Source organism: Panthera uncia, chromosome E1 (assembly GCF_023721935.1).
Source record: "Panthera uncia isolate 11264 chromosome E1, Puncia_PCG_1.0, whole genome shotgun sequence".
Lineage (NCBI taxonomy): Eukaryota > Metazoa > Chordata > Mammalia > Carnivora > Felidae > Panthera > Panthera uncia.
Genome location: NC_064814.1, coordinates 20,412,687 through 20,437,842, shown reverse-complemented (window position 1 = coordinate 20,437,842; position 25,156 = coordinate 20,412,687). Strand labels below are relative to the sequence as shown.

General features: G+C 40.1%; 1 protein-coding gene across 3 annotated transcripts in view; it reads left to right on the top strand.

Moving 5' to 3' along the window:
* Positions 1-25,156, top strand: part of LOC125926702 (ABC-type organic anion transporter ABCA8-like) — a 71,982-nt gene that overhangs the window by 13,789 nt on the left and 33,037 nt on the right. For 2 of the 3 annotated variants that reach the window (XM_049636411.1, XM_049636412.1), the window contains 14 exons: positions 2,535-2,641; positions 3,545-3,771; positions 5,822-5,963; positions 6,269-6,454; positions 7,471-7,618; positions 10,543-10,711; positions 12,816-12,874; positions 13,857-13,967; positions 15,017-15,192; positions 15,638-15,757; positions 16,005-16,143; positions 16,955-17,045; positions 20,219-20,358; positions 23,678-23,797. In XM_049636411.1, the coding sequence (XP_049492368.1) occupies positions 2,535-2,641; positions 3,545-3,771; positions 5,822-5,963; positions 6,269-6,454; positions 7,471-7,618; positions 10,543-10,711; positions 12,816-12,874; positions 13,857-13,967; positions 15,017-15,192; positions 15,638-15,757; positions 16,005-16,143; positions 16,955-17,045; positions 20,219-20,358; positions 23,678-23,797 (1,935 nt within the window). The remainder of the gene's footprint in view (positions 1-2,534; positions 2,642-3,544; positions 3,772-5,821; positions 5,964-6,268; positions 6,455-7,470; positions 7,619-10,542; positions 10,712-12,815; positions 12,875-13,856; positions 13,968-15,016; positions 15,193-15,637; positions 15,758-16,004; positions 16,144-16,954; positions 17,046-20,218; positions 20,359-23,677; positions 23,798-25,156) is intronic. The other variant, XM_049636413.1, reaches the window with a different exon arrangement.

Here is a 25,156-nt window from a genome sequence, read left to right as displayed (position 1 = left end):
ATCTGACTTCCGCTCAGGTCATGATCTTGTGGTTTTTGAGTTCGAGCCTTGCGTCGGGCTCTGTGCTGACAGCTCGGAGCCTAGAGCCTGCTTCAGATTCTGTGTCTCCCTCTCTCTCTGCCCCTCCCCTGCTCACGCTCTGTGTCTATCTCTCAATAATAAATAAAACGTTAAAAAAATTTTTTTTAAAAAACAAATAAAACTAACAAAAGGTCAATAACCAGAATATAGAAAGATTTTCTTTGGATAAATAAGGGGGAAAAAACGTAGAAATAGGAAAGAAGTGAAAGATATAAATAGGAACTTTGTAGAAGGAAAAACACAGATCCAGAATAAACACATGGACAGATGTTTGCCTGCATTAGCATTCAGGCAAATGCATTTTGAAACCACGTTCAACCAGATTGGCAAAGAACAGTAAATAGAACAATACAAAGTATTGACAAGGATCTGTAACAAAGAAAATCCAATTGTTATAAAGTATTTGAATTCCACAAAAATTGAGAAATTTTATTTTTACTTTGAAGATGTGTATAACCTGTAACCCAGCATCATAGGAATTTTATTAGGGAAAATCTCATGCCTATTGAAGATTTGCAGCCTATTCTCCTCTCCTTCCTGAGGGCATAGAATAATTGTTTTTAGCTATAATTAGATACCTAGACTCAAGACATTGAAAAGCAGATGTGAGTTCTCTACAACCTTTCCTCACATACTTCTGCAAGCTAGATAGAAACCCTGTCACCTTGGGACCCTTAGATGTGAAACAGAGGACCTTGCACCCCTCCTTCCAAAGATCTGTGCTGAATCTATAGTCTGAGAAGTAAACTTTTGCTGTGAAAAGACATTGAGATCTGAGGGTTGTTTGTTACTAGGCATATTGTAGACTATCCTGACTGATACACACATATTATGAGAAGACATATATAAGGACTTTCATAGCAGTAACCTTGTTTTTTCTTCACAATAGTAAAAAGAAAAAAAAAAAAACCTAACCAAATTATCAATAAGAGAATGGATAAATACATTGAATTATTTTCTTTCAATGTGGTTCTACACAATCATAAGAAGAAAAAATAAGGCCATAAATTTCAAAATCATAATATAGAATAAATGAAACAAAATAAAGAACGATCGCTGTAATGAGATGCAAGATATAAATAATTTTTTAAAATTTTAATATTTTTTTTTGAGAGAGAGAGAGACAGATTGCTAGTAGGGAAGGGGCAGAGAGAGAGGGGGGGAGACCCAGAATCGGAAGCAGGCTCCAGGCTCTGGCTGCCAGCATAGAGCCCAATGCAGGGCTTGAACTCACGGGTCATGAGATCATGACCTGAGCAGAAGTCAGACATTTAACCGACTGTGCCACCCAGATGCCCCAAAAGTTTTAAATTACATGTATAGTTTTGAGATACATTGTAAAAGCTTAAAAGCATACGTGAACACAAAGTTCAGGAAAGCAGTGAGCCAATTAGAAACTTGGTGCTAGGAAAAGCAATGAGATCCTAGGCAATATACTGGGGTTTGCAATTGTATTTGTAATGATTTATTTATTTTTAAAATTTGGCCATGGGTACATATGTACCCTGAGCTTTTTTGGGCCTGAGCTATTTTGAAATGATTTTTAAAGGGTTAAAATTTTAATGAAACTTACACATAATTCCAATATTCAATTTTAATTTTTCATATTAAATAATGTCTCTTTTTTTAAATGTTTATTTAGTTTTGACAGAGAAAGACACAAAATCCAAAGTAGGCTCCACGCTCTAGGCTCTAAGCTCTCAGCGCAGAACCCAATGCAGGGTTCAAACTCACAAACTGTGAGATCATGACCCAAGCCGAAGTCAGACGCTTAAGTGACTAAGCCACCCAGGTGCCCCATGAATAGTGTCTCTTTAATGCAGTTTCATACTCAATGGACTGATAGGCTTTTTTTTCTTTTTCTTTTTCTTTTTTTTTTTTTGGTAAGAGTTTTTTCTTCAAAAGATGTTCCGACTGACATGATTTAAACATAGTAGGTCATGCCCTCCAAACGCCCAGTTGCTCATTACTGCCTGTGGTGTATTTAATGCTAGGCAAAGCTTTAGTTCTCAATCCGTATGAGACCTACTAATCTTTGGAAACCCAAAAAGATTTTGTTTTGACAATACAAAATCGTGAAGAGAAGAGCTCAACAAGATTCTTTTTTTTTTTTTTTAATTTTTTAATGTTTAGTTTTGAGAGAGAGGGAGAGAGAGAAAGAGAGAGCGCAGGGGAGGGGCAGAGAGACAGAGGGAGACACAGAATCTGAAACAGGCTCAAGGCTCTGAGATGTCAGTACAGAGCTGATGCAGGGCTTGAACTCACAAACCACGAGATCGTGACCTGAGCCGAAGTCAGACACTTAACCGACTGAGCCACCCAGGCGCTCCCCCCCCCCATTTATATTTTCTTAGGCTTTGAGTCAAAATAACATTTGGAATCTGTAGCCATTGTAAAGTGCACTGTCTCCCGCGATCAGAGCTGAAACCATCCATCATCTTTTTTCCTTAAAGGTCATTGTTTTGAAATGGGTACTGAAGAGGTTAGCTGCCAAGTTTCACAATACTGGGAAAAAGGTTTTCTGGCTCTTCAAGCCGCTATCAATGCTGCTATTATAGAAGTGAGTACGAATGTTCCCAGCTAACTAACGTTCCATGCAGATTAACGGTATGAGAAGCCTCAAAAATTTCATGGAAGAATACAGAAATGGGTAGCCTTATTCTTTCGCTTGATCACTGGTTTCGTTTTCTTTTTTTTTTCCTAAGTTTTATTTATTTATTTTTGAGACAGAGTATGTGTGTGCAAGCGGGGGGAGGGGCAGAGAGACAGTGAGACTGAGAGAATCCCGAGAAACCCAGGAGAGAAGCCCACACTAACAGCATGGAGCCCAATGAGGGACTCGAACCCGCAAGCTGTGAGCTCATGACCTGAGCCGAAATCAAGAGCCTGATGCTCAACTAGACTGAGCCACCCAGGTGCTCTGATCACTGGTTTCTTTAGATCGAAGTTTATTTAAGTTGATATGCCATGGGGGCAATAGACATACATGGAAGAGAAATTTTCTCTCCCAAGGACTCAACCTTGTCAGGAAGCCAGGCATTTAATAAGAATCTTGGTAGAATGGGAGAAGGAGATATAAAGAAAGTCCCTGTAAGTAAACAAGCAAAACTTCTCAGCCTAGAATGCCATGGAAGAATTCCTAATCGAAGTAACATTAAAACTGAAGCTTAAGGTAAGATTTGCCAAGTACGTAAGGTCATAAAGGCACTTCAAGCACATTGTAGGGCAGTGTTAGGCGGGGAGGTGATAAAACACACAGTAAATTTGGAGAACTGTGCGAACCTCAGAATGCCCGGAATCAAGGCTCCAAGTGGGCCAGTGGTGGAAGAAGGGAGTAAAAAGTTAGGCTAGCATCACAGCCAGACGGACCGGTTACGTATTCAGAGGAAAACAGACGATTGAAAAGGAAACGAACATGCTATCCATTAAAATACAGATTTTGTTTACTGACGTATTTCCTCAGACCACAACAAATCATTCAGTAATGGAGGAACTGATGTCTGTCACTGGAAAAAATATGAAGATACATCCTTTTGTTTATCAAGGAGGTGTTGCCACTGATTTCTTCATTTTCTTCTGCATCATTTCCTTTTCCTCCTTCATTTATTATGCATCTATTAACGTTACAAGGGAGAGGAAGAAGATGAAGGGCTTGATGAGGATGATGGGTCTTCGAGATTCGGCCTTCTGGTGAGTAAAGGGTAGCACAAATGAGTAAATGTTGGGATTCGGGGAAAGGGGGCTTCTTCAAAGCATCAGTATTCACACTTAATGATTTTCCAGCTCTTCCCTATGAATGGGGTAAATTCTCCTTGATGTAACGCTTGTCAGGATAAGGCTGTGGATTACTAGGCTTTTTGGACTGAAGAAGAAACATCAGGGTTGGGTTTGTGAGGTGGCCGTGACGTAGAAATAGTGAGGGATGGCCGTTGAGTCTACTGGTAAGAGACTCGAGGTAGATAATGGTAGATTTGGGTATCTAAGCGAGGCGGCAGTGGAATTCAAGCCAGGATGGTACTGAAAGGGGAAAAAAGTCAAGGATTAGGAGCTCTCTTGAGACTAAAGATCTAGCATGATCGATATATTTGAGGGAACAAGTCAGCTGTATGAGATGGTGAATAGGGGCTGTGTAGTTTGAATTTAAAATCTTGGAAGCTGGGTAATTCCAAGGATGGACAAAGCCCTGTGTTGAGAGAGAACCTGAGCATGACTGAAAAAGCATAGACGTGATGTTCATCATGAGGAGAAGGTAAAATAACAGAGACACTAGGAGGCCAGGCGGAATACGGGAAGGGCGACAAATTTGGAATCTGGAAGAAAATCCTATAGATTAATATTGAACTCTTTTTTAAATAAGTTTGTTTATTTTGAGAGAAAGAGAGCATGCGAGCAGGGGAGGAGGAGAGAGAGAGAGAGAGAGAGAGAGAGAGCGAGCCTGATGCCGGGCTTGAACTCCATACCGTGAGATCATGACCTGAGCCGAAACCAAGAGTCTGATGCTTAACCGAGCCACCCAGGCACCCCTATTGAACTCTTTATTGAGTTAATATTGGAGGGAAGTATGGCCAAGCAGTGAAATCTGATGACTCTAGAGCCCGATGCCTGGACTTGAAACATAGTTACTTAACATCTTTGTTCAGTAAGTTCTTTGTGTATAAAATGAAGGAAATAATGGTGTTTCTGCATAGAGCTGTGGTGGGCATAACGTGATTTGATATTTGCTAAGTTTGTAAAACACGGTCCAGCATGGAGTAATTGCTCTATGTGTGGGCTATTATTTTGTTGGTTTTGCTGCTATCTTTGTCTTTTATTATTTCATTATATCCTTCAAAGAATATTAATCCACATGAGAAAAGAATTGAAGAAAGGAAACTGAACTATCCTATCTTAACAGTAAATGGATGGAGTTAGAGACCTAGTATGTAGACTTTTTGGTGTATGCATCCAGAGAAAGAAGAAAGCTTCCGCCAAGAGAGAAAGTGACAGCACTACACATAAGGAGGAATTTTTTTTAACTCTGAGGAAATTCATAAAGCTCCTCACCCCTAGACAGGCCCCAGAGAGGAGAAAAGATCTGAGACTCAGGGCGCCTGGGTGGCTCAGTCAGTTAAGCATCCAGCTCCTGATTTCGGGTCAGGTCATGATCTCACAGTTCATGAGTTCAAGCCCCGTGTTGGGTTCTGTGCTGACAGCGCAGAGCCTGCTTGGGATTCTGTCTCTCCCTCTCTTTCTCAAAGTAAATAAATAAACTAAAACTAAAAAAAAAAAAAAAAAAAGATCGGAGATGCATGGAGGGGTTACTCTGTACTAGGACAGGGTCCCACATAGACATGACTTCATTGATCTAATACTGTAATATTATTCCTATTGTCTAGAGCAATAACAAAACAATGAGGGGTTACAAAGTTTGCCCGAGGTCACAGAGTATGAGTACAGCAGAGAAAAATGTTTGAACCAAAATCAGTCAGACTGGAAGACTATTTTCTCCTTTTCTCCACAATGCTACGTGTGTGTGCATGTATTTATGGGTGTGTATTTACCAAATTAATTTTAGGAAGACGAATATTCCTGATTCCTAGAGAATTCTCCCCAAAACATTTTCCTTGTATTTACATATCCTAAAACTCAATAAATATCTACCGAAAGGATGAGTGAATCGATGAATAATGTTAGGATCGATCCCAGGTCCTCCTTTCAATGAAACAGGAAATACTAAAATAAAATCTTGTTTCCACATTAGGCTCTCCTGGGGTTTACTCTATGCCGTCTTCATCTTCATTATGGCGCTTTTCTTGACACTTGTTATAAAATCTGTCCAGTTTGTCATTCTGACTGGCTTCGTGGCGATCTTTATCCTTTTTTTCCTCTATGGACTGTCTCTGGTGAGTTGGTGAATTAAATTGCTTTCCATTCAACTCTGACCCTAAGGATCAAGTGTTGGTTTCCAATTAGGTTAATTATTCTCCCTATCCCTTTTCATCACTGTCGGCTATTTGCCTGAGAACATCTATATATGTGATTTATAGTGTTTTGTAATGCCAGCTTATAGTGCAATTTGTAGAGAATAGTTTTGTATTATAGACAAAAAAGATGTAACTCTAATTTTGTGTATTAAATCCCTTATTTTGTTTTTGCTAATGATAATCCTTAGAGAAATATCAAGCAAATGGATCTTCTCTCATTTTAGATAGCTTTGGCTTTTCTCGTGAGTGTCTTGGTAAAGAAATCTTTCCTCACTGGTCTGGTCGTGTTCCTTCTTACCGTCTTTTGGGGGAGTTTGGGATTTACGGCATTGTACAGGCACCTTCCTACATCCTTGGAGTGGATTTTAAGTTTTCTGAGCCCCTTTGCCTTCACGCTTGGAATGGCCCAGGTGAGAAACAGTCTAATTGTTTATTGATGGCATTTCCTAAGCATCTTTCCCCTCTGGAATTCAGTTGTCTATCGTCGTCTCTATGATGAGCATTGTAAGATTTAAAGCCCCAGTGCACAACACTTGGAAATTGCAAAGGTGAACTTGTAAAGCTTTGGATACACTGAGCTCAGCAAAATAAGCCATTTGGTGAGTGAGAAAATGGAAGATCAATATATAATTGATTAGAGACAATCTAAAGCATTTCCTTTGACTATTAATTAAATATGTATCTGATGCTGCAAATCTAAGTCTAAATCATTATTCCAATTTGTACTTTGACTTAGTAATTGAATAGCTTAGTGATTGATGGTCCAAAGCACCATGTAAAAGAAAATTAAAAGTTAAAAACCTCTTGAAAATACATGAATTGACCACTGAATTACGTTTCTGCTCATCAAATGTCCTTTGTCTTTATCTGATCCTCACCGTGAACTCACTTTGCTGTCCCTCCAATTAAATGGCAATGTTGATCATTACATACATAATTCTTAAGGAAAGGATTATTAATTATAGAAGACCCATTAACTTGAACATTATAGACAAGCCCACTTTTTCCACTGGTTCTCCTTAAACACACCAATTTTTTTGTGTGGGTTTCTTTTTTTTTCCCCCCAAGAGCATGAACTCCTTCTCATGTAGTAATTTTCGAGCAGGACCACACCTTTGTCCTATTTGGTAAAAATTTATCTAAGGTTAAGCTCAAATGTCATTTTTTCCCATACTTCCCTTCCTCCTCCTAATGCTCCATTTTCACTTGGTACATAGTTGAATCGCAGTAATTACTAAATTTCGTTTTACTTGGTCACACGCCTGTACCTTCCAAAGATTTGAGAATTTTAACGTATGCAGTTTCATTCAACTTTGTACTCCCAGGATAGGGCAAAAAGTAGCTATTTTATATTTCTGCCAAACTGAACTGTTCAAAATTTATCATCAACCTAAGTTCCTTAAATTAATTTCTTTTTAATTTTCAGCTCTTACGTTTGGAGAATGACTTGAATTCTAATGCATTTCCTGATCCATCAGACTATTCAAATCCGATCATAGCAACAGATTTCATGTTGGCTTTTGATCTTTTCCTCTATATGGCACTGACGATTTATTTTGAGAAAATTTTGCCAAGTGAGTAGTGACACAACGAACATTGTTTCCTAAAACAAATCTCCTAACACACGTGTTATTTATATTTGAAAAACTATTTGGGGCATCAACAGGAAGGAAATAAACAAGGTCATTGCCAATGTCCCAATTAGTTATTTCTTGCTACTTGACTGGTCAGAACTACAGCTTAAATTTTGTTTATAGGATCACTGATCTTTGAACTCCACTATGGTTTAAGCTTATAGTTTGTTTCTTTTTAAAGACTTGCTTAGAAGGCTATTTCCTAAATGGGTCTGGCGTGATACTCACTTAGCTCAGCAGTTCTTAGCCCTGGCTGTATGTAAAAAGGACCTTGAGAACTTAAAAAATACCAAGCACAATTCAACTCTGAGAGATTCTGATTCAGTTCACCAGTGGTGGGACCAGGGCATCTATATTTTTAAAAATCTGCCCAGGGTGTCACAATAGGGAAGTCAGTAGGTCGTAAATTTTTATTTTTATCACCTTGCAAGTTAAAAGAATATGAGTTCATAAAAGCAGTGATCTGTGTTATTCACAGAGGCAGCAAAGCACCCACCCCAGTATCTGACGCACACAGGGGACTCATAAATAGTTGGGGTCGAAATGCTAGCTCATTTTCTTCTCCCTCCTTTTATAGTCAGTCACAGGCGGGGTTTGTGTCTGCACCTGTGCATCTGCTGTTCAAAACCGAATGCCAAGGCTTTCTTCACCCTACATAATCCAGCATTCCCACTTGTGGTTACATATCCAAAGGAAAGAAAATCACTCTCTGCACTCCTGCACACATTTTGGCCATTATTCACAGTAACCAAGATATGGAAATAACCTAAGTATCCATCAGCGGGGGAATGGATAAAGAAAATGTGAGATACAGGGAATCTTATTTAGTCTTTAGGAAAGAAGGAAATTCTGCCATTTGCAGCAACGTGGATGAAACTTATGGAGGACATTATGCTCAGTGAAAGAAACCAGACACAGAAAGACAAACGCTGCATGATCTAACTTATACGTGACATCTAAAGAAGTCAAAGGAATGGTACCAGAGAATGGAATGATGGTTACCGAGGGCGGGGGGAGTAGGAGGAATGGGAGATGATAGTCACGGGGTACAAACTCTCAGGTATAACATGACTAAGTTCTGGACACCTAACATACAGTGTGGTGACTGTAGTTAATAATAATGTATTGTATGCTTGGAATTTGCTAAGATAATAGGTCTCAAGTATTTTCAGGACACACACACACACACAAGCACGCAGAAAAAATGATAACCATGTGACGTGATGATATGTTAATTAGCTCGATGGTGGTAATACCTCACAATGTATGCATATATCAAAACATCACATTGTATATGTATACAATTTTTATTTGTCAATCATACTTCAATAAAGCTGCAAAAATTATGAAAGTTACTAATGAAATCAACACATCGAATAGGTTTTTAAAAAGTCAAGGGGGTTGCCTGGGAGGCTCAGTAAGTGAAGCGTCCAACTCTTAATTTGGGCTCAGGTCATGATCTCGTGGTTTCATGGGTTCGAGCCCCGGGTCGGGCTCTGCACTAACAGTGAGGGGCCTGCTTGGGATTCTCTCTCTCCCTCTCTCTGCCCCTCCCCCGCATGCACTGTCTCTCTCTTTTAAAAAGCCCAGGATTAATCACTTGTACAAAGGGACAAAGGGGAAAGAATGAGGGCAAAGGTGCAGAGAAACATCTTGAGGCAGTGAATTGATCATGTTGTTGCTCTTAGATAATCCCTTAATAACAATAACTGGCTCTGCCCTTTAGAAGAGTCCAGAATAGTAGATGCCAGGATCTACAATTTTGGCTAAAACATTTGTTATATGGTTAGAATTATTTGCATCATCATTCATTAAGCCTGAATGTAAGCCTGAATCCAAATGGTGACTTTGTTCAAAATTCTTTTAAAGATAAGAAATATGAATGAGAGAAAGGAAAACTAACTGGCTAAAATGACAGAATTCTGTAATAGTAAATCTGGTGGGAGAACGAACCCAATACAGCTAAGTGTTTTCGTTGGTTAGATTTCCTAATCAAAGGAAAGAGATACGATTAATTATATATCAGATGGCAGGTGAATAGAGAGTGTTTGTTTGGTCAATATTGAAGGAACGAATGAATGACAACACATGAAAAGTACACATAATTTGAAAGCCCATCATCATTACACTGGAGGTCACTTGCAGAATATTAGGGAAATACAATTTTTGTATTTCATAATGTCTCCTAACACGTAGGGAAACAGAGGTGATAATTAAATGCAAATACACTGTGGATTAATTTCCAGAAAGAGGTTCGTGAATAGTAAATTTGCTTCAGAGGAAAGTTATTATCTGGGGATGAAATAGAGGATAAACCCAAAGTAGCTTTTTGAAAAATTCCACTCTGTTAAATTTCAATAAATTGTTTTGCCCCTTTTCTCGCCCTTTCTTACAGTGTGTCCCTTATTTTCATTAATTCCTATAATCCTGTTCTGTTTTCTCTTGGAATATTTGTATCCAGTAGTGGCTTCCGAATCTCTTCTCCCTTTGTGGGGGGCATGGGGGGCACGATACCTGGACTCTTAACATAACATTCAGGATGCTTAGCATATCTCGCATTTGTATTCTAATATCTGGCTTTCTGGGGATTAAGAAAAGTCCTCACATTTACTTAAATTCCTCCTGGACTTTTTCAAATCCCAGTTTCATTTTCTCTGATGGGAACAATTATCATAATAGAGACATCTTTGTGATTTTCTTCTCCTGACGAAACTACACATGTCAAGGAAAATATGTTCATTACCTGTGTTGATGACACGTTCAGGTTTATGGGCAAAGGGGTCCTATTGCTCTGCTTTATTAGGGTGACCCTTTCCCTTAAACTGATGACTGACCCAATATTTAATTGTCTCCTGGCCATGTAGATAAATATGGACATCAATATCCCCCCTTGTTTTTCCTGAAGTCTTCCATCTGGTCACGGCAACCAAAAGCTGATTGTGTGGCCCTTGAAGATGAAATACGTTCTGATCCTTCATCTAATGACTCTTTTGAGCCAGTGTCTCCAGAATTCCATGGCAAAGAAGCCATCAGGTAACAAGGATGCAAATGAACAGGGCCAAGACGAAGACACTAACAGCACCTGAAGCAAGCACAGTTCTCTTTTGTGCCCTCTAGATAGCTCCGACCTAACCTCCACGCTACCTTCGTCATTTCCCAGTTCACGTTTAAAGAAAAATTCCTTTAACCCTTTTTATCTTATATCGTTGGCTTTTACATCAAATACTAACTTAGGGGGCGCCTGGGTGGCTCAGTTGGTTAAGCGTCCGACTCTTGATTTCGGCCCAGGTCATGATCTCACGGTCCCTCAGTTCAAGCCTCGCGTTGGGCTCCGTGCTGAGCGTGGAACCTGCTTGGGATTCTCTCGCTCCCTATCTCTCTCTGCCCCCCCTATACTCTTGCTAGTGTGCATGCACGCTCTCTCTCTCTCTCTCAAAAAATAAGTAAATAAACTTAAAAAATTAATAAATTCAAATTTAGATTGCACCAACAGATAATTCAACGAAAACCCTGCCTGTATTCTCCATCTTTTATCTGTTGTTTCTCCCCTCCATCTGTAGCCTCTCTCATTTCTTTGCCCGGTCTCATTTATTCACACTTTGCCCTACCTCATTTTTTATACTCCTTATGTTTTTCTCTGTTCTTTTTTCTTGTTTAAACTTCTTTCCTCTTCTACGTATGGCCTTTTCAAAGAGAATGGAAGAGTAGGGGAGAGGTAGGGAGAAAGGATCTGGAGATAGACCCAAGGAGAATTGAGGAAGATGTGCCTTAGAGCATCCTACACGTCTTCATTCCCAATGTGTGTTTTGCTTGGTGCTAGCAACTTTTCTTTCCAAATAATAAAATAGGAAGAAAGTCCTCCAGATCCCTGACTGTTCATATCTTACTCGTCCGTCAGTGACCCCCCACCTGTCAGTCCTTCGTGAATGGTCTCAGATGACCTCAGCCTACAGAGCTTCTAGAACCTGTTCCAGTTTTTATTTCAGCCTGTTCCATTTTTATCTTCTATCCTTACGTCTGTCCTATGGTTTAAGCTGGGTTGAACTTCCAGCAGAGCAGCTGGGAGGGAGCAGAGCAATGGCTTTATTTAATCTGCTTAATTTAATCTGTTTTCTATTTGTTTAATCTTTATTCAATTTCTTTTTGTATTTCTTCTATCTCTTTGGCATCTCACCCAACTACAAGTGCTGTGGAGTGATAGTAAATGGGGTGAAAATAGACATGAAGAAGCTAATCAAACAATTCAATATGAATGGAACCCGAGTCACTTGAAGAATCGTAGATGATACAATAAGAAACATAAATTTCATTGAGTTGATGGATTATATATTTACTACCCACTAGAATAAAACAGATAAAGTGCCTAGCATTCCAGATCTGTAATAGCACCCAGAATATGTTGATTCTATTCCTTCCTATTATCATAATCAACATAATCTAACTGATATCATTTTATGCTTATTGACCGTTTACCATGAACCAAGCACAATGCATGCAAGATGAACTATGTTACTCAGCCTCCACCACAACCCTAAAACACTCAAAAGTTTGAGGTTGCAAAAGCTGAAACTTACCTGGAACAAGTACGTTGACTAAGGCAACAGCTACTAAATTCTGTATAAGACTGTAAAGCCCATGCCATCACTGTTACAATCTTTGCCTGTCTTCCTTCCTCCACCCTTGTGCCTCTTAACCTACTCCTGGAGACCTTGACCTCAGATAACCAAAGATACCTATAACCTGTGCCAGTATTGCATAATGAACCTTTCAGTATCAGATGCCCCTGTTACCTGTCAGTCTAGCTTCCTTGGCTTTGCAGTTTGGAGATGATCCCTGTTTTCAGTACTAATGTCAGGCCATACCCTGATCTTTGAAATCAGAAGGACTGGTAATGGGATCCAAGCATAGGTAAATGTATAAAACTGCTCAGGTGAGGCTCATGTGAAGCCAGGACTGGGAAGCAGTATTCTAGCCGATTCTCTCTCACACAAGCATGACTTTATGAGGGTGAAATCTCATACCTTCCTGTACCCTGAAGATAAGATTCATCCAGTCCCGGCAACCAAACCAAGAATGACAAGCTGAAGAAAATTGTCACACCTTGAAATATCTTTTCTTTTCTTTTTTGTTTTTCCAGAATCAGAAATGTTACCAAAGAATATAAAGGAAAGTCGGGTAAAATAGAGGCTTTGAAGGGTAAGAAAAGAAGAAGGCTTCGTTATAATGTTGATACTGATTTCCTCCTTTTAATTCAGTTTTGTTGGTTGTGGTGGTGGTGGTGGGCAATCACTGGTGGCATTTCAGATTTGAAATGAGTCATTTGAGGGGTGCCCGGGGTGGCTCAGTCGGTTAAGCAACTGACTTCGGCTCAGGTCACGATCTCATGGTTCATGGGTTCGAGCCCTGCGTCGGGCTCTGTGCTGACAGCTCAGAGCCTGGAGCCTGCTTCGGATTCTGTGTCTCCCTCTCTCTGCCCCTCCCTCACTTGCGCTCTGTCTCTCTCTGTCTCAAAAATAAATAAAATGTAAAAAAAAAAAAAAAATGTAATGAGTCATTTGAGCCACACGATAAAATTTCCCTTCTAACACATTACTTTGCATAAAAGTTAGAAAAAAGATTGATGATACGTTAGAATATATGTACTTGAAAGATGTATTGTGTAATACTGAGGTACTCTAAGGAAATCCTGGGGGTTTTTTTTCCTACAAATCCAAACGTTTCTAATGTAATTCCAAAGCTGTTGCAGGGATTATATATTCTTCTGCTGTGCAAACAAAAAAGCAATGTATCTCAGAGGAACATTAGTCACATAGTGATCGACTGAATGATTAACCTGTTGTTTAGTCCATAAATATTCACATCCACCTACTTTATGCCAGGCAATGTCAATAAACCTAGGAGTATGAGACATGTTTCCTGCTGTGAAACCAAGTAATTTCAAAATTTCAGAACAGGGTAGGCCTATAAACTTCCAAATGCATCTTTTATTATTTTTATTTTGAATGTAACAACCCAGAGCATTCATATTTAGAAAACATGGCCATTCAAGGAAATAAAAAGGCAGTCCATTAGTTCCATAATATAGTTTTGTTTGTAATTTTATTTTCCTTCCTGTCGCCCTACTTTTTTCCCTTCCTTCCTTTCTCCCATTCTTTTTCCCTTTCTTTTTTCTATCTAGGTCTGGTATTAGACATATATGAAGGCCAGATCACTGCAATACTTGGTCACAGTGGAGCCGGGAAATCAACACTGTTAAACATTCTTAGTGGGCTATCAGTTCCCACCAAAGGTAAGAGGTTTTTCCCAAAGTCAGGTCGACGTATATATATAGATATCAGCTCTTACTATGAAGTCCTTCTGATCGTTAATCACAAACACAAATAACTGTGGACAAATGGAAGTTAGTTCATAGTGTTAGTCTACAGAGGTATGCGATACTGGATTGATACATATATGAAATTTGAGTCTTTCGTGAGAATCAGTTTCTTGATCGTAAGTTACCCTTTGGCATTCGAACTTGTACCTGTTAGCTTTTGCTGCATAACAAGCATCCTCAAAATGAATGGCTTAATATAAAGATGTTTTATCATTTCTCACGATTCGGTGGGTTGACTGGCTCGTGTTTCCGCCTGGACTGAGTTGTCTGGTGCCGGATGTTTTGGCATAGCCTCACTCACGTATGTGGGGCTTCAGTTAAGAATGCTGCTCTTCTCTGTTTACACGGACTTTCATCTTCCAGGAGTCTGGTCAGGATTCTTCAGCCGGGGGTCCATGAGCCCAGAAGCCAAGAGAGGGCAAATACATCCCAGGGTGGAGGCAAATTCACAGCCTCTGCCTGGATCACATTTCCTAAGATCGTTTATTATATCGCCAAGCCTAAATGTGAAGGGTGAAAAAATAGATAACATCTTGATGATAAAGCTGCAGATGGGACTTTCTGTTTTCTTCCAGTATACCACACGACCAAAACAGAAGTTCATAATGCCTACGTTATATAAACCTTGGAGAGAAAATCGTGTATCTAAAATGTAATTGATAAATATATAGTGATTTTTCATCTAGATAGATCTTTCTTTTCTTAAGTTTTTGTTTCATTTCCAGTTAGTTCACATACAGTGTAAAGTGAGTTTCAGGTATACAATATAGTGATTCGACACTTCATACAACACCCAGTACTCCTCACGGCAGCTGCACCCCTGAATCCCCATCACCTGTTTCACCCATTCCCCCCCACCTCCCCTCTGGTAACCATCAGTTTGTTCTCTATAATTAAGAGTCTGTCTAGAAAGATCTCAATTCAAGCATTCCTCTGATATTAACTCTTAACCTTTATTATAGGTTCAGTCACCATTTATAATAATAAGCTTTCAGAAATGGCTGACCTCGATAATATCAGCAAGCTCACTGGGATTTGTCCGCAATCCAACGTGCACTTTGATTTCCTCACCGTGAAAGAAAATCTCAGGCTGTTTGCTAAAATAAAAGGAATTCGGCCGCATGAACTGGACAAAGAGGTACAGAAACATGTTAGAATTAATGTATGGGTCAAAAAGAGATTGTGAACTCTATTTGTACTGAGTTCTTTATGCTTTCATTAAATCATATTGGTGCAAATCACGTATAAGTGTTCGACGAAATCGAACTTAGATAACATCTAACATTTATGTGTAACTTACAGTGTGCCAAGCAGTATCCTTAACTTCAAAGAGAATAATTGGCCGATTCTTCACAACCACTCTAAGAAATAAGTACTGTTACCATCCCCATTTTATACACGTGGAAACTGAGGTTCAGGATCAAGATTATGCAGCTAGTTAAAGTGGAGTTGTATTCAAATCCAGGCAGCCTGCCTCAGGTTCCGTGCTTTGAGCCATTACACCTTACAGCCTTGCGTTTTCAAATTTAACAAGAAAAGAAACAAAATCTTGATTTGTGACATAAAGCTTCTTATTTGGTTAGATACAAAGAGTTTTGCTGGAGTTGGAGATGAAAAACATCCAGAACGTCCTTGCTCAAAACTTAAGTGGCGGACAGAAAAGAAAACTCAGCTTTGCGATTGCCATTTTAGGAGATCCTCAGGTAAGTAAGTCAGACTAAATTTGGAGATGAATTCAAAATTTCAAAAATGAAACTTTGGTAGTGGTCCAAACCTTTTATTTGCAAAGGACGTCTGTGCCAAGGGATTGATGATAGAACATGAAATATAAGAACAAAATCTTAACTACCGTGTCCTTTTAAATTTATGTAAGTAATGTGGTTTCTGCGTGTTTTCTGGAAGAACCGAGCTTTACTGGAAACACACTTTATATACATCCCTCCTCGGTAGGTTTTCCTATTGGACGAACCAACTGCGGGACTGGATCCCTTTTCAAGGCACCTTGTGTGGAACCTCCTGAAGGAGTGGAAAGCAGACCGTGTGGTCCTCTTTAGTACCCAGTTCATGGATGAGGCTGACATCCTGGCTGGTAACTGCCGATTTCCTTTAAGTGTCATCATGAGGTCTTTATGAGACTTGGGAAATATGGATTTGTGTCCTGAGCAGCTGTATTTTATAATCTGGTCATCTAGTTGTACCTAGCAGTCCGAACAGCTGGTAATGATATGAACTGGGCCCGACGAGTCTCACTCCCAACCTTTTCCATGTGTCTCCTAGAATTTTCTATCATTTGATGTTACAAGGGCATAATCTGCCAGGAAACTCAATTATTGTGAAGAGAGAGTCTGTATTCTAATACATTAATCCTTTTACTCAAAGTTAAGGTACACTGACTTGACATATTCGAATAATGGTTTGGTCCATTAAAATAGATAGTGCCACAACAGTCTATATTAGAAGACGTATTCACATAACCTCCCGGAGTGGTTAGATGGCAAAACAATAGGCTAAAGTCTACAAGTAAGATTAAAGTGTGCCTGTTTCAATGAGTTTTTATGAAGCACTGTATTTGAAAATGCAGGGGTGCCTGGGTGGCTCAGTCCGTTAAGCGTCCGACTCTTGATTTCAGCGCAGGTCATGATCTCACGGTTCATGAGGTCAAACCCTGCTTCAGGCTCTGCTCTAACAGTGTGGAACCTGCTTGGGATTCTCTCCCTCTCTTGCTGTCACTCCCATGCTCTCTAAACCAACAAACCAACAAACAAATAAACAAATAAACTTCAAACACACACAATAAAGAAAATGTGGAAGCTCCTAAATTAGAGTAGAATCATGGTTACCTCTTGGGAAAGAGGGGACGACTTCTTACGAAACTTTCTTCTTTGCTTCTTCCTTTTCAGATCGGAAAGTGTTTCTCTCCAGTGGGAAGCTGAAGTGTGCAGGCTCTTCTCTGTTCCTCAAGAAGAAATGGGGCATTGGATATCACTTAAGGTAGAGCCACATGAGGAGGCTGGGAAACTGAGAAAGGCACATTATGTAAGCACGATGTTTGATGGAATGAATACATTACAGCACAGGTGAAACTCTTGATTTGTCCCACACCGATATTTGCATGTGCATATGTGGAGATATTTACACACATATATGGAATTGGTCTGTATATAGGAGAGAGGTTGACGGGTAGATTTTAGAGACTGAAAATACAAGGTAACAAAAAAGCCGAGAAAAATGTGATAGAAAATCCATCCACAGCACACTGTTAAGGAAGGTTTGGATTGAGGGAACTTTCACGGCTGACACATGGTATTATCCACCCTTCTCCCCCCTCACCCATGTGTTAACATCGTTTCTTGAGTAGGCTCCTTGCTTCTACTTGATCTCTCAGTGGTGCTGTTCATGTGCTTGCTCTTCTCTCCGTCCTCTTCGTTTTATTTTTATCATTATTTTCAATCAACTGGGGTTGATGGAGTCATTCAGAGAGAAGATGCGTACCATCGTTTTATTTAAATCTTGAGACTTTTGAGATAGAAACTATTGCTATTTTTATTCTATAGATAAACGTAGAGTGCCCCTAGGTTCGTAAGTGAGAGAGCCAGGAATTGAATCTGGATATTTTTAACTTTGAAGGCTAATATCCAGATCTGTATTTTAAATTAATGTTTATTTATTCATGAATTGGTCAGTTTGTCAAAACTATAGCTCTAACTTATGGCATCTGTAACTTAAAGATATAAATTTTAAAATATATATATATATATATATATATATTTACATATATATATATTTACATAACAAAAAAAATTAATGGCTCCATTTTATCTATCATAATCCAAATTTTGTTGTCATATGAAACTGGTGTGGCCCACCCTATTGTGACTTCCATATTACTCGCCTTTAGTTAAAAATTAAATATGCAGGGCGCCTGGGTGGCTCAGTTGGTTGAGCATCTGACTCTTTATTTTGGCTCAGACTGATCTCACGGTCGTGGGATCGAGCCCCATGTCTGGCCCGGCACTGAGGGTGGATGGAGCCTGCTTAAGATTTTCTCTCTGCCTCCCTCTGCCCCTCCCCCACTCCTGTTCTCTCCCTGTCTCTCAAGAAAAAAAGAAAAAAATACACATTGTTCATTGCACACGCCTGTCGTGACCTACATTTCCCCTTGTCCGAGGTTATTTCCAGAGGCTGGCAGTTTTCTTGGGTCGATTCCCTCCTGTTTTCGTCCTGTGGAGTTATTTGAATGCTGTCTCGTGTAGCTTTTGCTAATCTTCCAGCTCCGTGTATCGTCCCGGTGTTTCATTTCCCCAGGCACATTGTTTGAGTTGCTTCTTGGAAATGAATTAAGCTCTCTGCAACTCGGTTTCCTCGCTGACAAAGTGGGCATAACAATTCCCAGTTGCAAGTAAAGGTTAGAGAAGAGCGAATGACGTCGCGCCTCGTACAGAGCATCGAAACAGAACGTGTTCTCTAAGTAAAAAACGATGGTCAGGATCCCTGCATACCCAGGTATTTAGGTATCGCCCGTGGCCTGCTTCCACGTTGCAGCAGCAATGTTGAAGATTTGCAGTAGAGACCCACTGGCCGCAAAGCCTAAAACATTTACCACGTATTCCGTTTTCAGAAACGAGCCTACTGCCCTCCATTTCTGAGCTATAGGCTCCCGGAGGAGGGTACATTTTCTGCTCCCTCAGTCCTCTCTGGTGCCCAGCACAAGTTGTTGTAAGTAACCAAGAAGTATCTATTAAATTGTTTTTATTTCAGGGGGCAGCAGCACCATGGAGAACAGTTACGATTTGGGGGGTGTTATTTAGTTTTGTTTTTTTTGTTTTTTTTTTTTTGCTTCATTCTCTCAGTGAGTTTCACTGCCGCTAAAAATGAAAGGGATTCTCATTTGTTCTTAATACGCACCAGTAAGCGTAGTTTCGATGTAAGCATTTGATCAAATAAAATAGCCATTTTTTTAAAAAGAAAGTTTATTTGTTTATGTTGAGATAGAGAGAACACAGGCAGGTGAGGGGCAGAGAGGAGAAACAGAAGCCCAAGCAGGCTCCGTGCCGTCAGCGCAGAACTTGGTGCGGGGCTCAAACCCACAAACCGTGAGACCATGACCTGAGCCGAAATCGAGAGTTGGATGCTCGACCGACTGAGCCACCAAGGTGCCCCTAAAGAAGCCTTGTTTAAAGGACTTACTAAGTACAGACATCACTATTACCCAGTTCTTCGGACAGCCTTAAACGTCAGGAATCGTTATTCCATTTTGCTAATGAGCAGACTGTCCAGATAGGGCAAGCAGCACACTTCAAACGGCAAAACCGAGTTTAGAAGCCAAGTCACTACTGGTATTTGTCTATTGTATACTTTAAAGCCTGGATTCATACGTTTTTGTTTGTTTTTCTACGTTACGGAAATACCCATGGTATTTTTTAATGGGTAGACTGTTCTTCTCTATGATTCTGTGTTCTTGGTCAAAGTTCTGGGGTTAGCACTGCAAAGAGAGCAAAAATTAGTGATCTCAACAACTCACACCCACATTCATCCACAATTCATTTCTGTCTGTACCCCATTTCCTTCAGAGCATTTACTCCTATTGCATTTACTACTAATCATTTATTTTTCTGTCTGTTTACTTGTTTTCTCCCTGTCTCCCCACCAGACAGTAAACTCCATAAGAACAGGGCAGCACTTTTATTCACCGCTGTATCCTCAGCATTTAGGGAAGTTTTTGTCACATACTAAGAACTTAATAAATCTGTATGGAAGAGCCAGTTGAATAACGGAAACTGTTTTGTCCCTGCCTATCAAAATCCCCTTCTGTTTTCCCAATACAGTAATCCTATTCAGCCAAATTAAACTCCCTTTGAAAAATCTTCACCATTTTCCACTTTGTGTAGTCCTGCTGTGTCCCTGCTGTCTCTACTGTGCCACTGTTCTCCTTTTAAGGACTTGAGTCAATATTAACTTGCTCTGGGCATCATCTCTAAATAACCTGACCAGTGGTTCTGATTAGCTCCCTCTGCCTTCTCCTATTACATTTATACGATCTGAGATTTTTTCCCCTTTATTTCATGTTTGAATGGCCAATCTCTTGCATAGAAGTCATTGTCTTCATGCTATTGAAGACTGTGTCAAATAACATATATCTTTCTTTTTTATTTTTCAAACACCAGTTTGCAGTTGAATGAAATGTGTGTTCAGGAAAAAATAACATCGCTGGTTAAACAGCACATCCCCGATGCCAAATTATCAGCAGAAAGTGAAGGAAAACTTGTCTACACATTGCCCTTGGAAAGAACAAGTAAATTTCCAGGTAAGCACACTGTGAAATGAAATGTGTAAATAAAATTTATAATCATAATGATAATTCTTACAGCATGTATTGAGAGCTTACAATGTGTTCAGGCATTTGAAACATGATGCAAATAAGACAGTGGTTGGATGATTTTATCAATTGTAGGAAATATTATATTTCAGTAGTTGCATTGTAATGTCTGGGCATTTTAGGGAACTCTTTAAGTCATTCATTCCCTCTGTGGTGCATAGCAGAATCTTCTAGTGTTCGTAACTGAATGAACACAAGTGGTTGAAAACGTCTGGCTTAGCCATTACGTTAAACAGCCCCGTGATTGGTCCTTTTCGTTCTCGACAGGATTTTTGTGATAGCTTTGGGGTTTTTATGCCAACACATAAAAGTTTACTACTTTAGGACCACCATTTTGAATTCTTTGTCGGGTAAATCATAAAGCTTCATTTACGAAGGTCTGTTTCTGGAAGTTTGTCTTGTTTCTTTGTTGGGAGCAGCTCCCACTGATGTCTCCTCTTCCTTCACACTCTGTGTTGATGTCTGCACATTACGTAAAGCGGGCACCTCTCCCAGGCTTCACAGGCTGGCTTTCTGCAGGAAAGGGGACACCGGCGATCAGCCTGGTCAGAGATTCGGAGGGCTGCCATCAACTCTTTTGAAGCAGGCAGCTGTGGTTTTTGTCTGTGCTGGGCCAGAGAGTGACTAATGGCACCACATAAACTATAATAATCAGGTTTGTGTGATATTGGCAGAGTGATAGACACGTAGACAGAACGAAATAGAGAATCCAGAAACAGACCCACAGAGATACGCCAGGCCAATTTTCGACAGAAGTGGGAAAGCAATTCAATGGAGGAAAGATAACCTTTTCAACAAATGGAGCAAGTGGACCCACAGGCATAAACGTGAACCTTTATCTAAATCTTCTACCTTAGGGGCACCCGGGTGGCTCAGTCGGTTAAGCGGCCGACCTCGGCTCAGGTCGTGATCTCGCGGTCCGTGAGTTCAAGCCCCGCGTCGGGCTCTGTGCTGACGGCTCAGAGCCTGGAGCCTGTTTCAGATTCTGTGTCTCCCTCTCTCTGACCCTCCCCCGTTCATGCTGTGTCTCTCTCTGTCTGAAAAATAAATAAACGTTAAAAAAAAAATTAAAAAAAAAAATGGAGAAGGGATTAATAGTTGCCATAGGGTTGGGAAAAGAAGGAATCAGGAGAGATGGTTGCAGCTGTAAATGGGTAGCATGATCTTTGTGGGGATGGGAATATTCTGTATCTTTTTCTTAAATGTCTATTTATTTATTTTGAGAGGGAGAGATATCGAGCACGAGCAGGGGAGGGGCAGAGAGAGAGAGAATCCCAAGCAGGCTCTGCACCGTCCGTGCAGACAGGGCCTGACGTGCGGCTCAAACCCGCGAACCGTGAGATCGTGACCTGAGCCAAAACCGAGAGTCGGACACTTAACCAACGGAGCCCCCCAGGCACCCTGGAAATGTGCTGTATCTTGATTGTATTTTCACTAGGGTGGTTGTGATCATTGTACTGTGGCTTTTTAAGATATTACCGTCGGGGGAAACAGAGTGAAGGGTACAGATCTCTCTGTATTATTTTTTTTTTTACAACTGCTTGGGAATCTAAAATGAGCTCAACATAACAAGTTGAATTAAAAGAGAAAGAAAAAGTGCACTTATTATGTATGTCATTCAGAAAACCTGCTCCCTGGTAGAGAGGCCCTCTAGGAGGGCCACACTGGATGGTGGAAGAAATTAACTGGGCCATACGTGTGGTTAACAGACACATAGATTAACCCCACAAAGTCATTCACATATACATTTTATGGCGACAGCACAGGCGTTCCTTAGAGCCATGGGGCGAGATGTTAATCAAATCCTGATTAATGTGTTTTCACAGTCGTTACAATTTGGAGGAGGTTTGTCCAATTTTAGGAAAGTGAAGAATGACACAAACCACTCATTAGCAGTTTGAATCTCACCTCTTTCCTGCCTTTCCATACATAGGACTCTGATCAAGACAGAAAGCTTTTTTTTTTTTTTTAATTTTTTTTAACATTTATTTATTTTTGAGACAGAGAGAGACAGAGCATGAACCGGGGAGGGTCAGAGAGAGAGGGAGACACAGAATCCGAAACAGGCTCCAGGCTCCGAGCTGTCAGCACAGAGCCCGACGCGGGGCTCGAACCCACGGACCGTGAGATCGTGACCTGAGCCGAAGTCGGCCGCTTAACCGACTGAGCCACCCAGGTGCCCCAAGACAGAAAGCTTTTAACTTCTCCTTTTGCCCAGGGAGAAAATATAGGTGGAAGGCTCAGGACTTCTATAATCCTGCTAGGATTTAAAATTAGGTTTCAATTCAGGCTTCATTTAATTAGCTGCTATTATTCAGATCCAGACAGGCAGAGACAGTGTTCATTATGTTAAGAACAGTGGCCGATGCAAAAGTGGCTTTGGTCAACGAACTAAAGGGTACAGGGACAGAGCATCGCGGGAGGAGGTACCAACCTCCAGTTTTCCACTACGACAAGATGCCCTGAGTCCATTCTGCATTCTTGATGACATCTTGTGAATTGTTTCTTCCACAGTCAAAAGCAGAAATAGAAAAAATTTAAAAAAAATAAAAGATTTATTATTCGTGTCCTTCCTTTAATATAGTTTTTTGGAACTGAAGAAGGTTCTGTACCATCGTACCAATCCTCAAAAAATTAGTTCTCTCCGTTTTGTTGGCTAAAGCACAAATGGCCCTGAAAAGAGTCTTCAGTTAATTAGAGTTGAAAAAACCCAAAGGTCCCCTGTTCATTAAATGTTAAAAGTTACCATAATTAAGTTAAAAACAAACTTAAAAAATTTTTTTTTAATTTTTTAATGTTTATTTAGTTTTGAGAGAGAGAGAGAAAGAGAGACAGAGCATGAACAGCAGAGGGGCAGAGAGAGAGGGAGACACAGGATCTGAAGCAGGCTCCATCCAGGCTCTGAGCTCTCAGCACAGACCCTGACGCCGGGACTCGAACTCAAAAACCACAAGATCACGACCTGAGCCAAAGTCGGATGCTCAACTGACCAACCCGGGCACCCCTAAAATGAAATTTTAACATAAATATAAATGACTATAAATTATTATTTGATCAAAGGAGGTTAATATATGAGCTGTCACAATATAAATTTTAAAATACAGTATTTGAAGAGTAAGTACGTACTATGAAATGTTAGCTTTTAAAATGTATACTTTTATTTCATACCTTTGTGCTTTGTTGCATGAAAAGTTGTCTTCACTTGTGATTTTCATAGTTTGGATTTGCTACTGTACGTGTTCTTTAGCGCTTTACGAGGATCTGGATAGGTGTCCTGGCCTTGGAATCGAGAATTACGGTGTTTCCATGACAACCTTGAACGAAGTGTTCCTGAAACTAGAAGGAAAATCAGCTGTTGATGAATCAGGTAAATAAAATGCGTGACTGATCATGTCAAGGTATTCACAGCACCTAGTGCAGTATATATTTCCGTAAAACACTGTTACATAGATGTGATTACAAAATGTGGGGTTCCGTGATGATCAGGTCCTTTCCTAGACAAGGATACATGGAGCCAGACTGCATTCCTGTCACATTATACCTTTCCTGCCAATATTGCCTTATCATTAAAGCTGGCCCATTTTCTTCTATCCAAGGCTCACTGCTGCCTTCATCCCATTTCCCAAGAGCAATTTCAGACAAAACATGTATTATTTTTTAAAACTTTGTTTTTAATGTTTTTTTTAATTTTTTTTTTTTACATTTATTTATTTCTGAGAGACAGAGAGAGATAGAGCGTGAGTGGGGGAAGGGCAGAGAGAGAGGGAGACACAGAATCCGAAACAGGCTCCAGGCTCCGAGCTGTCAGCACAGAGCCTGATGCGGGGCTCGAACTCACAAACCGCGAGATCATACCCTGAGCCGAAGTCGGACGCTTAACCAACTGAGCCACCCAGGTGCCCCAATGTTTATTTATTTTTGAGAGAGAAAGAGAGACACAGCATCAGCAGGGGAGAAGCAGAGAGAGGGAGACACAGAATCCGAAGCAGGCTCCAGCCTCTGAGCTGTCAGCACGTTTATTTTATTTACTTTAAATTTATTAAATTTATTTTAAATGTATTTATTTGAAATCCCTCTCTTCAAGCATTCTGAATATGGCCTCCCTGGTTTCTGATGAGAAGCCAGCTTTAGATTTTACAGAGAATATCTTGTGGGCGATAACTTGTTTTTTCCCCCTGCTGCTTTCAAGATCCTTTTTTTTTTTTTTTTTGTCCTTGGCTTTTGACACCTTGACTGTGATGTCTTTAGGTGTCGATCTCACATTTATCCCACTGGGAGTTTAGTGAGTTTCTTATATGTGTAGTGAATGTTTTTCCTAAAATGTGGGAAGTTGTTAGCCATTATTTTTTCAACTATAATTTCTGACCCTTTTTCTCTAAACTCTGCATCTGGAACTCCCATTAACCCAGTATATGTGGTCGTGCATATTAGAATGCTTGATCGTGTCTCCCATCTCTCTGAGACTTTTTTTTTTTCATTATGTTTTCTTTCTGTTCTTTAAACTAAATTATCTCACTTCTTTTGAGTCATGTTCACTGATTTCTTTCTTCCGCCGAAAGAAATCTGTGGAGCCTTTATTTTTTTCAGTGAACTTTTTTTTTTTTTTAATGTTTGTTTATTTTTGAGACAGAGAGAGAACGGGGAAGGGTCAGAGAGAGAGAGGGAGACACAGAATCCGAAGCAAGCTCCAGGCTCTGAGCTGTCAGCACAGAGCCCGACGTGGGGC